The sequence below is a fragment of the Gallinula chloropus genome (assembly GCF_964237585.1).
Source record: "Gallinula chloropus genome assembly, chromosome: 3".
Lineage (NCBI taxonomy): Eukaryota > Metazoa > Chordata > Aves > Gruiformes > Rallidae > Gallinula > Gallinula chloropus.
In genome coordinates this window covers 71800704-71815681 of record NC_140087.1, presented here as the reverse complement: position 1 = coordinate 71815681, position 14978 = coordinate 71800704, and the positions used below count along the sequence as shown (strand labels likewise).

The 14978-nt window shown below is 51.9% G+C and overlaps 1 protein-coding gene across 1 annotated transcript in view; it reads right to left on the bottom strand.

Annotated features, from left to right (window-relative positions):
• PARP1 (poly(ADP-ribose) polymerase 1) overlaps positions 1–13803 on the bottom strand; it is a 34447-nt gene extending 20644 nt beyond the window's left edge. Inside the window, exons 1-6 of the mRNA XM_084262258.1 lie at positions 13624–13803; positions 9801–9963; positions 8829–8947; positions 7559–7773; positions 1734–1830; positions 22–138 (exon numbers count right to left, since the gene is read on the bottom strand). Coding sequence (XP_084118384.1) covers positions 22–138; positions 1734–1830; positions 7559–7773; positions 8829–8947; positions 9801–9963; positions 13624–13743 — 831 coding nt within the window. The 5' untranslated portion in view covers positions 13744–13803. The remainder of the gene's footprint in view (positions 1–21; positions 139–1733; positions 1831–7558; positions 7774–8828; positions 8948–9800; positions 9964–13623) is intronic.
• Between the last annotated feature and the right edge of the window lie 1175 nt (positions 13804–14978).

Sequence of the window (14978 nt, the reverse complement as noted above, 5' to 3'; positions counted from 1 at the left end):
AGCGACTACAGATCAACTCACAGCGTTCTCCCCTGAAGGAACTTCCTGCTTGTTGGCGATCAGCAGCTCTTTCAGGTCGTTAGTGGAGCAGACCTTCCTCAGCTCATCCTTGATGCCCCAGATCAGCTCTGTCTGCTCCTGTTGACAAACCCCAACATCTTAGCTTCTTGCAATAAATTGCTTTCCAAGAACACCCCTGAAACTGCAATATGTGGACAAGGCTTTAACAAGCCCATGGTATGCCCCTTAAATCCAGACTGAGCACCAAGAACCAACAGTTTACCAAGAGAGTCACAAGTTTTACCCAAAATTCTAAAACATGCTTCAGATTTCAGTATGCATGCACGAACACATTACAGCTTCAGCAAATGCCCTCTCTTCTCAAGATTACATGTGGAAGGACCTCACAATGGGATTCTGTATAAACCAAGGCTTCTCCATCATGTAGACAGGAAGAAAGGCCACCAAGTAACCATCACAGCACTATCCCACACCAGGTACCAGTGACACTAACAAGACAGGTAACTCAGGTAGAGTGGAACCCGTGTTTCTATCACACTGCTACCCATAGCAAGCTCTCAACAGCCTGTGCAAATATCACCTAACTAGCTGGCACTGACAACAGTGGGGACGTGGCTGCACTCGAGCCTTGCATTAGAACAAAAATGAGAAATGCTGATCAGCACTGTTCTTTTAAACCACCTACATGTAAGAGGAACTTCTACCAAATCAGTTCACCTACAGCAGTGCGGAGAAGCCTGCACATTCTTTTGGGGCTTCCTAAAAAAGGTGGAAGGGTTGGGCAGCAAGGAAGCATCCTAAAATCTCTCAAAACATTTCTCAACGTTATTCACTGGCTACACTCAAAAATGCATCTATGCTCAAAGGACCATTTGACTGTTAAATGACTTGATGAAATGCTGTTATAAAATAAAAATTATTAGTGAATCCAAAGTTAATCCCAATCCACAAATTGCCTCGACCTGTCCTACACATCAGCACTGCAGCAACAAATCCTTCATAACGTCTCAGCTTGGTTGGGTGTTGCCACACAACACAGAAGAAAACTTTTGTTTGAAAGCAGACATACCAATTTTTGGCAGCTCCATTAAGACTCCAATTGCAGCAAAAACTGCTTGTTAATTCTCTCCTTGGAAAGTACCTATGCTGAATTTTCAATAAATAAAAAACTCCTGATGCTCTACCGGGAGTTCTTCCCACGGTATTCTAGAAAGGTAGAGCTGCCATCTATCACACTTTGTACCCAAGAACCGAGCACAGCTCCCCAGAGGGTGAAAAAGGTATGATGCCTCATTAATTGAGCTCTGCACATTACCTCTGTGTAATTTTTACAATGAGCTATTTATTGATTTCAAAGCTCTTCTGCAACAACGTTCAGACTCAGGGCTTCAGCTGCCACGACCAGGTGATGCAGGAAGGACCACAGGACGAACTTCCATGACAGAGGTGGCATTTAACCTATCCAAATCCAGTAAGTATAACTCCTAAGAACATCCTTCCTATCTTTCAGGAGAATGTGGCAGGGCAGATTGCTTTTAGCAAAGCCTTAGTGATGGGCCATCTCCTGCGCCAGGATGCGAGGACTGGCTGTGCTGCAACTCTACTTTGCCTGGACACAAGGCACAGCTCCTCTCCAGGTGCTCTTCAGTTAGTGTCTGACGCTGTACTCTCCTAAGCCAGCAGTTTCTAGGATGGAATCAGCTAAAACTCACCTTCAGCTGTTTTTCCTGCTTTGATTCTTTCTCTTTTTCTTTTTTCTGTTTCTTTTTCGCAGTCACAGTTCCATCTACCTCTTCTCCTTTTCTCTTTCTAATAGAGAAAACCAAAACAAAACACACACACATGAGAGGAAGTTACTCAAACACCTGCCTGGCAGTTACCAGAGCTCGGGTTACTGACTGCCAGTATCTGCAGAGGCTTGAACAGCCTCAGTTTTGGCAGGCAAACCCATTTCTCAAATTCCTCAGCACTAGATTGTAGACGTGTATTTGGCTCTGCAACGCAGGCCACCTCAATCAGGTCAGGTACACCATGAGCTTTTCCACAGCGTAACCGTACAGTCTGACCGAAGAGCACACGAAATGCTGCAACATTTTGAGGCACATCATCTACACCTGCATTAATTACACCCAAGGCATACCTAGAAATCACTGAAGATAAGCATACTTCCCCAAATCTGAGAAGGGGCAAAAATGCTGCTTAAAAGACACTAGTTATACTTCAGCTGAATCGACATGTCCATTTTCCAGCCTAGGCAGTCTGCATTGAAGTAAAGGACAAACAACAGGATAACTTTAAGCAGCTAAACACACCAGGAAGCTAAGGATTTCTCATCGAGCTTCTCTCTCTTCAGGCTGGAATGAAGTCAGGTCTCTGAAATCATACAGGAGAACATTTTCTACTGCAAAGTGCTCCCAGGCTGACAGCAGTTTGGTGATGTGCTACTGTGCAGTTGTGTATGAGGAAATTTATGGTTATTAGCTGGGGCCTTAGAGCTGTGCAGGGAGACATTACAGAGGAGTCTGCTTGAGAAAGACTGAAGAAAGAGGAAGCCAAATGAAAACCAGGAGATTTTGGCAGACTTCAGACTTACAAGAGACCTCAGAGGAAGATCATTTAATCTTCCAGAGGCATGTCATCCCCTTAGTCTGTTTGGCTTCAAAATACATCAATATCAATAAATCAGATCAGTATGTGCTCTCCTTGCGAGGAAATAAAAGGGAAGTTTTGCCCCATTTGAGGCAGGATGGGCCTGCAACTTGAAGCAGAGCACGAGCACAGCTTGGATCTTGCATTTTGACAGACCTGCTACCATTTTGAAGCATTAGCCAGGTTTCTTTTTAGGAAGCATCTGTGTTAACTTCATAAGCAGTGGTGGGTGGTTATCCCATAGAGTTGACATTTCCGCCTGCTCTCCTACTTAGGATTTGAAACACCTCACTTTACAATACTTTGCTACCATTAAGACTAACTGTGCATGACCACTTATTAGCTGTAAAGCTATAAGAGGATGTTAAAAAGCACTCTTCTCCCAAAGACTCATGGTGAAATAAAACTACCTTCTAGTAACTGTCCTGGCCCTAAAATCAGGCTAAGTGTCCGTTTTATTTGCCGTGACCATCACTGACCAATTATTAGCATCTCTGATGAAACAATGATTCAGCCTGGAGAAGAGAGGGCTCCAGGGAGGCATCATTGCAGCCTTTCAGCATCTAAAGGGGCTACAAGATAGCTGGAGAGGGGCTGCTTGTAAGGGCTGGAGAGGGACTGCTTGCAAGGGCAGGCAGTGTTAGGATGAGGGGTAGTAGCTTTAACTGAAAAAGGGTAGATTTAGATTAAATACAATTCTGCATTATGAGGGTGGTGAGGCCCTGGCACGGGCTGCCCAAAGAAGCTGTGGTTGCCCCCTCCCTGGCAGTGTTCAAGGCCAGGTTGGATGGGACTTCGGGCAACCTGAGCTAGTGGAGGGTGTCCCTACGCATGGTAGGGGGTGTGTGTGTGTAACTAGATGGGCTTTGAGGTGCCTTCCAACGGAAGCCAGTCTGTGATTCTGTGATTCAGACCACTCTGCAAGTCTTTAAGGGGCTGGTTTTACAGCAGAGCCCACCTTTCAGCCATCCTCCTGCCAGGTCCCATCATCAGTCAAGCTGTGGCTGAACTGTAAGGCACCCTGCCTTGGGGGGACAACAGCCCCACTGTGCTACCAGCAATTGCTGGCATTTTTTGAAAAAAATAAATTCCATAGTTTTCAAGATCAGGCAAGTGCAATCCTGCATGGCAGGACTGGATACAGTGTGTACACACAGCCATGCCTTCCAAAGTCCCCAGGACAAGCAAGTCCCCTCCCCAGCTGCAGCCCCTGCAAGGGGCAAGGCCAGAACATCCACTGACCCCTGCCACGAGGATAATGTCTTCTCTTAACAGAGTCATGGGTAGACAACGTAATCTGGGAAGCACATATCAGCTTATGTGCAAAGCGCTCTGCTGCGTCTCCCCAAGCCAGAGGGCTTAACGGTGGAAGTGTTTAGGATGGGTGCTCAAACACGGTGCATCTGCAGCACCTCTCCCTCAGCAGGATGCCTCCAGCAAGCCAGTGCTCAGTCCCAGGCACTCACTCCTATGTCTTAACTTGTCTCTCAGTGTTTAAAAGGAGGACAGTCAGCACACCAACCACTGGAAGATCTCCCTGCAAGAGGCCCCATGACCCAGGAACAGCACCCAAATTCCAGCAGGGACTCAGCTTCTCCCCGCAGTCAAGGGGAGAACAGGTTGCTCTCCCAGATGCAGCAATTACCATACCTGCTCCAGCCACCTGAACAAACTGTAGGGCAGACAGGCATAAATCTGTCAGCCACCACCTTCTCTTTTGTCCCTGGCTATGCACAAAGCTTAAAGCCAACACTATCCATCACTTTGTTACAGCCTGGAAAAGGAAATAGTGAAGACAAATTAATCTTCCCAAACCAGCAAATATTAGAACAGAAATTCACTGACACACACATTAATTTCATCTTCCATCCTTGGGACCAAACACTGTGTGTTACTGACGGCAGCTGGATGCTGCTGTGTACACCTTTTCTCCTCCTGGGGACGGGATCAATGGGCATTGCCCAGCAGCTTGCTTAGGATGACTGGTACTTCCCCAGCCCACACAAACCATTAGTTCTCACCTTCATGGAGGACACACAGCTATAAGATCTAGCCCAACTTTTGCAAAGATGAAGAGGGAGGTGAACTGTCCCACTCTCGCCTGGCCCTTCCTCACCATCTACCCTCTATTTTATCACGTTCCCCACCCTACTAATGAAAATGAAGGTAGAAAAGGGCAGTCATGGCAACCTTGACTAAAACAAGCAGCTGATGCAGGGAGGAACAAGAACTTCCCTTTTCCCCTCTTCCCTGTAAATCATGGAAAGCCAGTTCCTGACCTGAGTACTTACCCTCTGCCTCAGGCAACCTCTGCAGTTAATCTGGTGCTGCATGACATCTCCAGAATGACACTTTGTTCCTGTCCTGGGCAACAATTCTACCCAAACAAGCAAGACAGCAAATACAAGCGAGTCTGACAGCTTGGGAGAGGAGGGCAAGAGACATGCCACTGAAGCACTGTTAAAGGGAGCTTGCAAGCTACTACTGCATCAGTACACAAGCACTCTTCACACAGAGAAGCTTCTGGCAAGGACACAAGATCCTCCTTCCTCACGCTTGCAAGGTGTTGGCACTCAGGCACGACAGCCCGCAGCCCAGGGGAAAGATGGCATGTCTCACCCAGAGCTGACCAAGGAAAGGAGCCAGGATCCTCACAGGAAACCTTTTCTAACCTACTCTTGGTAGCCGTGCTCAGTGCCTTGCCTCTCTTGCACGCAGTAGGCACGTCACACTGCTGCCCACACTGAGGGCTGATGGGGCAATCCCAAAGCCTGAGCCTCTCCTCAGAGCACAGGCTAGGCATGCAGCAGCAACACATGAATTTGTGTGTCACACCTGAATTTCAGAGACATCAGAGTCATGATGTAATTTGGATGCAGCACAATTAGAAATATCGTTAGAGAACATTTTGACAATCTCACCCACAGCAGATGCTGTTACACTGTAAATGCTGTAATTGCTGTTATCTGATTGAACACACCAGATGAGTTATCAGAGGTAATTGCATCTCATTCAAGCTTCCGGGGCATTTTTCTTTTGGCTTCTCCAGAACTTTTTCCACTTTCTTGGCAGAAAATCACCAGGTAGGGAGCAGACAACCCCCCTCCATTCCTCTTTATTTACATTCTCACTCATTCGGTTTGTTTGTCAAACTATTTTTCCAGTTGACCCTTTACATCCTTGGCTAAAGCCCACGGCCCAAACAGCAGAGGAAAGGTAGTGGAGCGTAACAGCCAGCCAGCATCTTCATGGTTGAGGGGCTTGTTCATGGGGTGCCTAGAAAGCAGGAAAGATGAGACATCCTGCTGCTTTTCTGGTGTGAGCTTCTGGTTCACATTACACTGCATGACCAGTCTAAGCTTATTTCCACTGCAAGTCTGGGCTTTTACTTACACAGTGACTTGGCAAACTGCTCTGAGGCCTGTCTTTCCAAAGCTTTCACATTTTGCACATCATCGCCGAAGTGGCCCAGAAACACAGTCAGGGCAGGCATGAGAAACACAGTCAAATCTCTAGAGCTTTGCTGAAGACATGGGAGGAAACTAGGAATAACCCTATTAAACTCACACACTGTTCTAGGACAAAGCAGAACGTGCACCTTGGCACAGAAAGCAAAGGACTGCTTGAAATGCTGCAAGTGCATTATTAAAATACATCATGCAACATGTGCAGAGGTAAAATGCCTGCCTGGAAAGATGGCAGGCTGCCAGGGAGATGCCAACACCTCATCTCAGCTGAGTGAAGTGGAGACTGCAGAACCTGGTGGGTCTCCAGCAGAATCACCTGCTCTTGTGGCACTGCTGCTGCTCCCCACAGCATCTGCACCATGGATGAATGCTTCCAGGGCAGCTGCTTGCCAGCCAACAATAAAACATGGAAGTTGAGTGGCAGCCTCTTAACACCTAGATCAGGGTATGCATGGTCTGCTCTGTTACCTATGGCCGAGGAAGATATGCCTGGCTATGAACAGTATGCCATGCCCACCCACCACCTATCTGCAGGACCAATATTGACAAAGACTGCAGAGATTTGATGCTGCTGCAGCTTCTCAGAACCCAGCATCAGTCTCACTGGATAGTTTCATGGCAAATCATTTCAAAACACAAACCTGAATTCAGTGTAGAAGGTACACTAAGAAACCCAATGGTTTACAATGACAAGATCTCTCATATTTGTAAGACACAAAGCCACGTTACATTCCTTCCTCCATGGGGACAACACAACACTGGCTTGTCATGAAGCATGACCCTAGGCAAAGTCACTTCAAAACCAAGTAACAGAAGCCTTCATTTAAAAAAGCTAGCAAGTCACCAGAAAGCACTTCTCTGTCAGTGCGAGTTCCATCAAGCGCCTCCACTAAAAATTTCAATGCAAGGCAAATGAAATTTCAGGTGTACCATAAAAGATTTAGCAAACAAAAGCGCCCAAGTGTAAGCTCTACAGAGTCAACTCTGTTATGAGACTCAGTGCCTGTCAGAGATCAGCAGCTCATAGATAAGAGATGTCAAGTCAATTCTATAACAAGTGGCTAGAGCAGAGAAGCCCTCGCTGATAACAGCATTGCACAATGAGGCACAGAGCCCCGTATCCATTTATATTAAGCATGCACTATTTTATGGCTGGAAGCCCCACATCAGCCCTCCAAGTCACAGCTGCTGGTCTCTGCATTTCTCAAGGCAGTCATGGGGGGCAAGTGCACTACACGCTCCCAGGGTCGGGGAACATGTCACAGTTGTCATCTGCCTAAGGTCATAGGAGGGACCAAATCCTCCTGCAACCAATATTCTTTTAAGAGAGACAACAATGTCACAAACCATTTATCACGGATGCATTTGAAGGCAAGCAATGACTCCTCTAGACAGGGCAGTTTGTTATGTTCCCTACATACCCTTCACTCTTGGTAGCCGGGAGCTGCTTCTTCAGGGTTTCTTTATCTTCAGCTTTCAGGATGCTGAAGCCCAGGAGCTGGGTGGCCCCGTAGGCTGGGAGGAAGCCCAGCTCTGCTCGGCGGCTCACAAAGCAGTCCGGGTGGTACCAGTTATCTATCATTCCCAGCTGAGGCTTTTCAGGATGCACCATCTTCTTGGAAATCCGGATCTGGCCCTGAGGCAGATTTAAGTAACACAAGAGCAATCATCAGGCTGTTCTGGAAAGCTGTTACCAACATGATGCTTCCTAAACACCTGTAAAATAGCAACAGTTCCTCTATCAAAGCCCACGGAACCCTTGTTCAAGCCCTGTCGCTGCAGTTCCTCTGCTCCCTTCAATACTCTTTCTAGGTTGGAAGAAACCCTTGCTTTTTAGGTAGCTTTCTCTTAAAAAAAGCCCCGAACACTTGAAATGGGTAATCCTGTAGTCTTTATGCCAACTCCCAATGGAGTCCCAACTCACACGACCAAACCCCATGCAAGCAACTCTAAAGATGAGCTTTATGTCCTTACCACCTAAGCATCAGTGCTAATGGGATCTCACCCCATCTTACATCAAATTACTTTTCAGATACCCAACAAGTATCTGATTTATGTACTTTCAAACCACAATACTTCATGGTCTAACAAGGAAATGTCTACACAGCAGTCACAAGTGATCCTGCAGGTACGTGTGTACCAGCATTGGTCTTTGGCCCTTGCCCCACTTTACCCAACTGGTAGGTCTATTCACATCTATCAGAGGCTCACAGCATCCTTTTGCCAAACGCCTTTAAAAGCAGTGCACCGAGACGTATCCAACTACAGGGCTGCACCGTTCATCAGCTGCACTGCTCTTTGTGTCAGCTTTCATGATGTATGGATACAGCACACACAGCAGAGCTGCTCTTGCCAAGGAGGAGGAAGAGGCCTCAGCAGTTCTGCAACAAGCAGGAAAAGGTACAGTGGTGGCTCTCTTGCTGCAGGAGTGCTGGCGAGCAGTGCACAAGCCTGCTCTAAGACCCAAGTAAAATGAAGCATCAGCAGTTTGGAAGCCCAGGCTACAACGCCTGAGGGATGCCTTTACTGTCAGTTTTCCAGGACGCAGCTGCTCCTCAGACACAGAAATGCAGCTCTGCAAGTGCTTTCCATATGCAGGACAGGCAGGAAGCGATTATTAAAGTCACTGTTTGACTTGGAAGTGGTGGGAGAAAAGTCAAGGGATGAAGAGCTAAGAAAAAGACCTTTTACCTTTTCTATTTTCTGCTCACAGCCTTTGCAAGTACTTCTGTTAGACTTGGCATATTCTGCAGCAAAGTCATTTAGGCTCTTCTCAGCCTTGCCACCTCCTTCCTGTTCCCCTCCTTTTCCTGGAGAACAAAGCAAACACAAAGTTTGGTCTTAAAAGGCATTCTTTTGTTTTCTCATTCTCTGCCTCAAGTTGTTAGCAGTTTGGATTAATAAACCTCTCCATTCCAGCAACCTATCTGCCAAGAATCATAACACAGAGCAAGATAAGCAGTCCATGCTCAAAAGCGCTTTTAAAATAGGAAGAATTCTTTAAGCAGCCAAGTAGCAATTGGACAGGCTTGCTTGTTTAGTGCACAAAACTGACTCTTTTTACTTGTTTTCTGAAAGCAGTGTAAAAATGAGATCTTACTGATGAACCGATTGCAACAGGAGGCACAAACAGCTCTGCTTTGAAGCAGAACTCCTCTTCCCAAAGTGCCAGTTTCTCTTGATTTTTTTAATTAATACATTATGTATTACTACAGCAGGTAAATATCAATATAAAACTGCCCAGCAGCCTTGACTCACAGAGCGACAGGACGACTTTGGTCTGTGCTTGAGACTCTTCTCACTCGCTCCCCTGGCTCACTAGATTAGGTGTCCAGAAATTTCCAAGAACCACCATAATGGTACCTTCACTGCAGCGTACCATTAAAACAACACACTGCAACAGCATTTGTTAATACTGAAGAGCTGAAAACAAGATGTACCAGGCACAGTAATAAGGAGTATTTGGCAATACACCTGCCAACTGACTTGGCTTTTTCGCTCATTGATTTAACACACTGGATCATACAACTTCCAGGGACAGCGCAATTCTTCTGGCGTCATGTGCTGAAGAGACACAGCAATCAAATAATCACAGCAACAACAGCTCGAGAAGAGAGCGCCAGTTTCAGCAGAACCCCCAGACACCAGGAGACCTCTGCTTACCTCCTCCAGGGCCTCCAGTTTCAATGGCTTTCTTGATTTTCTCCTGATCTTCCCAGCGGAGCTCAGTGAAGCCATCGATGTCCGCGTGGGACACGATTCGAGCGCGCTTCCAGAAGCAGCTGTAGTGGTGCCAGTGAGGGACTTTGCCATCAAACATAGGCGACTAGGAAGAGAGGACATTAGGCCATGAAGCAGCAACTTGGACAGAATCAAGACAAAAAAAGGAGATAAAAAGGAGAATCTGAGAAAACACAAGGGTTGTGGGGGTTTTGTTTGTTTGTGTTTTTTTAATTTAAGAGATGGACACTATTTATGACAAAGTCTAAGATGAAAATATAATGTAACAGAGAAACTGGGGGACAGAGGTCCTGAAGGGGCCAGACATGGGAGGAGCGTTAACCTAGCTTAACCAGCTTATCACCCTATTGATGCTCAGCCCATCTGCCCTACTCAAACTAAAAAGGTCATAGTCTCAGCGCAACTGTATCAACCCTGAGCAGACAAGGAAAGGTTTCATCTCTACAAGAATCAGACCATCCACAGATTATGAGGAAAGCAAAATAAGAGGTGGTGGTTAGCTCAAGAAAACTGCCCGTGCCCTGGAGAGCCCATCACCCAGCACAAGGCACAGGAACAGCTCCAAGATCCCACAGCCTGAAGAAATTCTTGATGGGGCTGCAGGAGGCAGAGGCAAAATTTAAGGGAAACACCAGAGCCCAGTGAAGTTCTGCACCAGGACAGAAGCATCACCCAAGTCCTCCCCATGCCCCGCTTCACACCAACCTCATCGTGGGAGTGCTCTGCTTCTTTATGACTCAGGCATGTTAAATGCCAACCTGGCATCACTCCAGTTACCATCAGATAAAATAACCATATAGTGTTTTGGCTCCAAGTAACGCACACAAACAGCTGCCATACTGATAATGCTCAGTGTCCTATGTTAATTCTGTATCATCAATAATAATAATTAATCCAGGAAAGCGTTCTACCTATCACCAATGGGAGGTAAGTCTCCAACTGAAAACAACAACAGAGAGCTTTGTGCACGAGCAGGAAGGAGGAGAAAAGGGCTTTGAGGAATACAGTGTGGGACTTGGAAAGCTTGGAGCCAACAGCTAACCATCAACCACAACTGTTTACCACTCTTTACCACTAAGCCAACCAGATCACCCAATGACCCTCGCCGCACCGCAGCCACACAGCTGTCACCCAGGGGCTGCTCTCAACTTGTCTGGAAGTCACACACACACACTACCAGCACTGAAAAGTGGTCAGCCCTGAGCTCTTGGCTCATGCTTGGACTTTTCCTGGAGGTCTCCTCACAGCTCTGTCCCTAAGACAGTGGCTTTAAGGGCAAAAGGCACTGGGGGCATGCGGAAGGGGGCAGAGCCAGCTCAGTCCTTAGAACACCCATGCAAGGAGCAAGTAGGTCTCCTCCATCACATGGAGCTGAGCACAATACTCCATGTGGGAAGTGGGACCTCCAGGCAATCTAGACTTTGTTTACACAACTTCTCCTGGCTCACCTATCTCTAGGCCATAGTTTCCTAAACAAATGATGGAAAAAGAAGAGACTGATTCACTTTCACATTGCACATGCAGATAACACAAACCACTCAGTTCCAGTTGGAACCAAAAGTTGAGGCCATGCAGGGTCTGGGCGCCTGCCCCATGCCAAACACTGAGCATCCCACCATCATACGGAGCTCTTCACTTGACAAACCAAACCAAAAGGGGGGGTTAGCAGAAATGGCACCCAGCTACTGGCATGGTCCAGGCCTCCCATTCATTTCTGCTGCACAGTCTGCAAAAGACCTCGGTGCACTGAAAGCAACAGCACAGAGGCTGCACCGTGGGGGATTTCCCCAAAGAGAAACAAGGGCAGGGGTTCCCTGGTGACATCTGGGCCCTTTTGGGGGGGGGGGGTGCTCAGCAGCAGGAACAGAAACTGCTCTGCTAGCACAAAAACTGGCAGTGGGAGCCCTTTGCAGAATGGACTAAGCAAATTCAAGAGGTCATGTGGGAAGAAAGAAAGAAACAAACAAAAAACAGACCCAAACACTACAAGGGTCTGGTGTAAGCCCTGAATTTCCGGGGAGATGGCAGCAGCGTTTTGAGGGATGCCATGGTCCCAGCTGTCCTCTTCTACCTGCCCTCAGGAGATCTCTCTATAAGTCTAACCCTACAAAACCAAACCCAAACCCACCCCCTGAAGGCACGTTGTGGTCCCACAGGCCCCGGTGCCGAGGAAAACCAACCGCCTCGCATGAGCCCAGACCCCCGGGGAAGGGGGTAAGGGAGAACAAGCCTGAGGGGGTGGGCAGACACAGCAGCCGGAGCCGGAGCAGACCCCTCCTGCGAGCGAGGGGGGCAGCCGGGGAAACAAAAGGCAGCCGGAACACGTGGAGCAAACGCTGCAGCTGGCACGGCGCGGCGAAACGTCCTCCCCAGGGGACGGAGCCTCCGGGGAACAAAAGCAGAGGCAGGTATTTCCCCTCCGGGGAACCAGCTCCCGCCTCCAACCTGGGCGGACCTGCCAGCACTGCCCCGGGGGCCGAGCCCCCACCGCCGGGGCAAGGGGGCGACGGGGCCCTTCCTCGCCCATCTCTGATCGCGGGCTCTCCCAGGGGGGCACAAGCGACTCCCGGCCGCAGAGCGCGGTACGCCCTCCGGGAGCTGGGACCCGCGGCACCCATCCACAGGGCTCGGCTCCAGCGCTGGCACCCCTCGTCCTCGCAAGCCTTCCATAGAGACAGGCGCCCCCGCTTATCTCTCGCCAGGCGCGCATCAGATTCAGCCCGCGGCCCGGCCGCCGCCGCGCCGGAGGGGCCTTGTCGCCGACTCCTGCGCCAGAGGCGGGCCGAGGCTCGCAGCCGGGGATGGCAGCTCTTCCCACACCCCCCGGGAGAGGGGCCGAATCCCCCCATCACCCCCACCCCTCAACCCCGGGTGCGACTGCAGGCCGTCCGGATCGGCCACGGTCCGCGCACACATCCCAGCGCCTCCAGCAGCCGCCGGGGCCTTCCCCTTCGTTTCGAAAGGAGGCGGAGCAAGCCTCTTCTCCAAGAGGCAGGCGACCGGGGGCCAGGGGGCAGCGAGGCATGCCTCGGCGTTCAGCTGGCTGGTCGCTGCGCGGCTGTGATGGCCACCGCTGGCAGCACAAGCCTGACCGCTAAGCAGACGGCTCTTCCCGCTCCAAGGGGAAACGGAGGGGAAAGCACTGGAGCGCTCGGGATCTCGAACGCGTTTCGGGGCTGGGCTTTCCTGTGCCGCCGGCAAAGCCCGCGCGAAACGGAGACTCCCCCAGAACGCCCCGAGGGGCAGGCGCCTCCCCGGGCACACAAGAGCCGAGCCGCCGCGCTCGCCTCCTCCCGTCCCCCCCCGCCCCGTGCTTGCCAGACGACAACAAAGAGCCTCTGTGCGCGCCCCCGGGCCGACCCCGCCATCCTCCGCTACCCTCCGCTAAGGCGCTTAACGGTGAACTTTGGCACGGCTTCGCCTCCACGCGGCTTCCCAGCCCCGGCTGTCCACAGCCGCACCGACCCCACGGGGAGCAGCTCCCCCGCGCCCGCCAGCCCGGGGGCGGGCCGGGGCCCGGCGCTGCTGCGGGGGCCGCAGCGAGCGAAGGCGGCGCTGCTAAAAATAGGCTGCGCTCGCCTGCGCGGCGGGGGAGGAAGAGGCTCGGTCGAGCAGCTCCGGCGGGCTCAGGAAGGCGAAGCGAATCGTAGCCCGGTCGGGCCCCGTCACCGGCCGAGCCCCCCGCCGGTGCGGAACGGAGCGGTCAGCACGCCCCCGCGCCGGCCCGGGCCCCGCCACGCGGTACCTGCACCATGAGGGCCAGGCGCAGCGAGTCCTTCGCGATGCTCTCGCCACATTTCTTGCAGGAGGCGCGGCCGCTCTTGGCGTACTCCGCCCGGTACAGTTTCTCCGCCGGCTCCGCCATCGCTGTCGCCGCTGCCGCCGCCGCGGAGACACGACACGCCGCGCCGCGCACCCGCCGCGCTTCCCCCGCCCGCCCCCCCCCCTCCGCCCGCGGAACAGCTAGCCGAGCGCCGAGCGCACATCCCCGCCTAAGCGGCCGGCCAGATCGGCCTCTCGGGCATCGATTTACCGCGTCTGGCGACGCCCGGAACGATCCGGTTTGCTACAGTGTATCAATGGGGGTGGGGGGCGGTGGGTCACGTGTCGCCGGGGCTGTGCGGCGCGGCGGGGGTCGCGTCGCCGCCGGGGCTGCGCGGGCGCGGTGGGGGAAACGCCAGCGCTCGGCCTCCCCAGCCCCGCCGAGCTCCCCCCATCTCCCGTTCCCGCGGCCAGGGCCGCCCGGGGTGGCCGCGCGGGGAGGGGGCGGCCGGTCCCCCGGCCTGCGCGGGGGAAAGGATGTCCCCGCCCCTGAACGCCCCGCGAGGAGCCAACGCCGCGGCAAGACCGGGGCGCAGAACGGCGACCGGCTTCTCCCGCTGCCTCTCCCTCTGCCCCAGCACCCGTCCCCTCGGCCGCAGCGCTCCCGGCCTGGCGCTTTGCCTTGTACAGCTGCAGGGACGGCCGCGAGCTCCGGGAGCCGAGAAAAGGGCCTTGAATTACATTGAATAATTAAACCCCCGGAGCAAAACCGCCCCGGGCTCGGCCAGGCTGACTTGACCGGCCGCTTTCTCCCAGCCTCAATCGCCCCTCTAAGGAGCCCTGGTGCGCCCAGGCTTCTCCCCGGCACGCTGGGGGAGATGCGGGTGAGCCTGCGTGGAGGAAACATCCTGCCCGGGTCCTGCTGGGGAGCCCCGGGGAGGTGACGGGACGCGCGGCGGTTTGAGCCTGGGCGCGCCGGTGCCGTGACGCGTACGCGGGGACTGCCGCCGGGGCAGGGTCCCCAGGTCTCGGGAGAACCAGTGCTGAGCAGCTGTCCGCCAGCTAAACGCTGGCCAGGTGATTTCGCTCCCAGGCGGGAGTCACCTCCAGGCTGCAGGGATAACAGCACGGGCACCGAAGAAAGCAAGTCAGAGCTCTTTGGTTAGTCAAACCTCGGGCTTTACTCTTTTGGAGGAGGTAATCCCCTGGTATCAGCAGAGGGCATTTGTCCTGTAGCTTCACTGGAGAAGGGCAGAGCGCTGAAGGTATCCCGAACCCTTGGCAGGTATTTTTCATTACTTCTATTGCAGCTCTGGAATCAGGGTTCAGCTGCAGCAG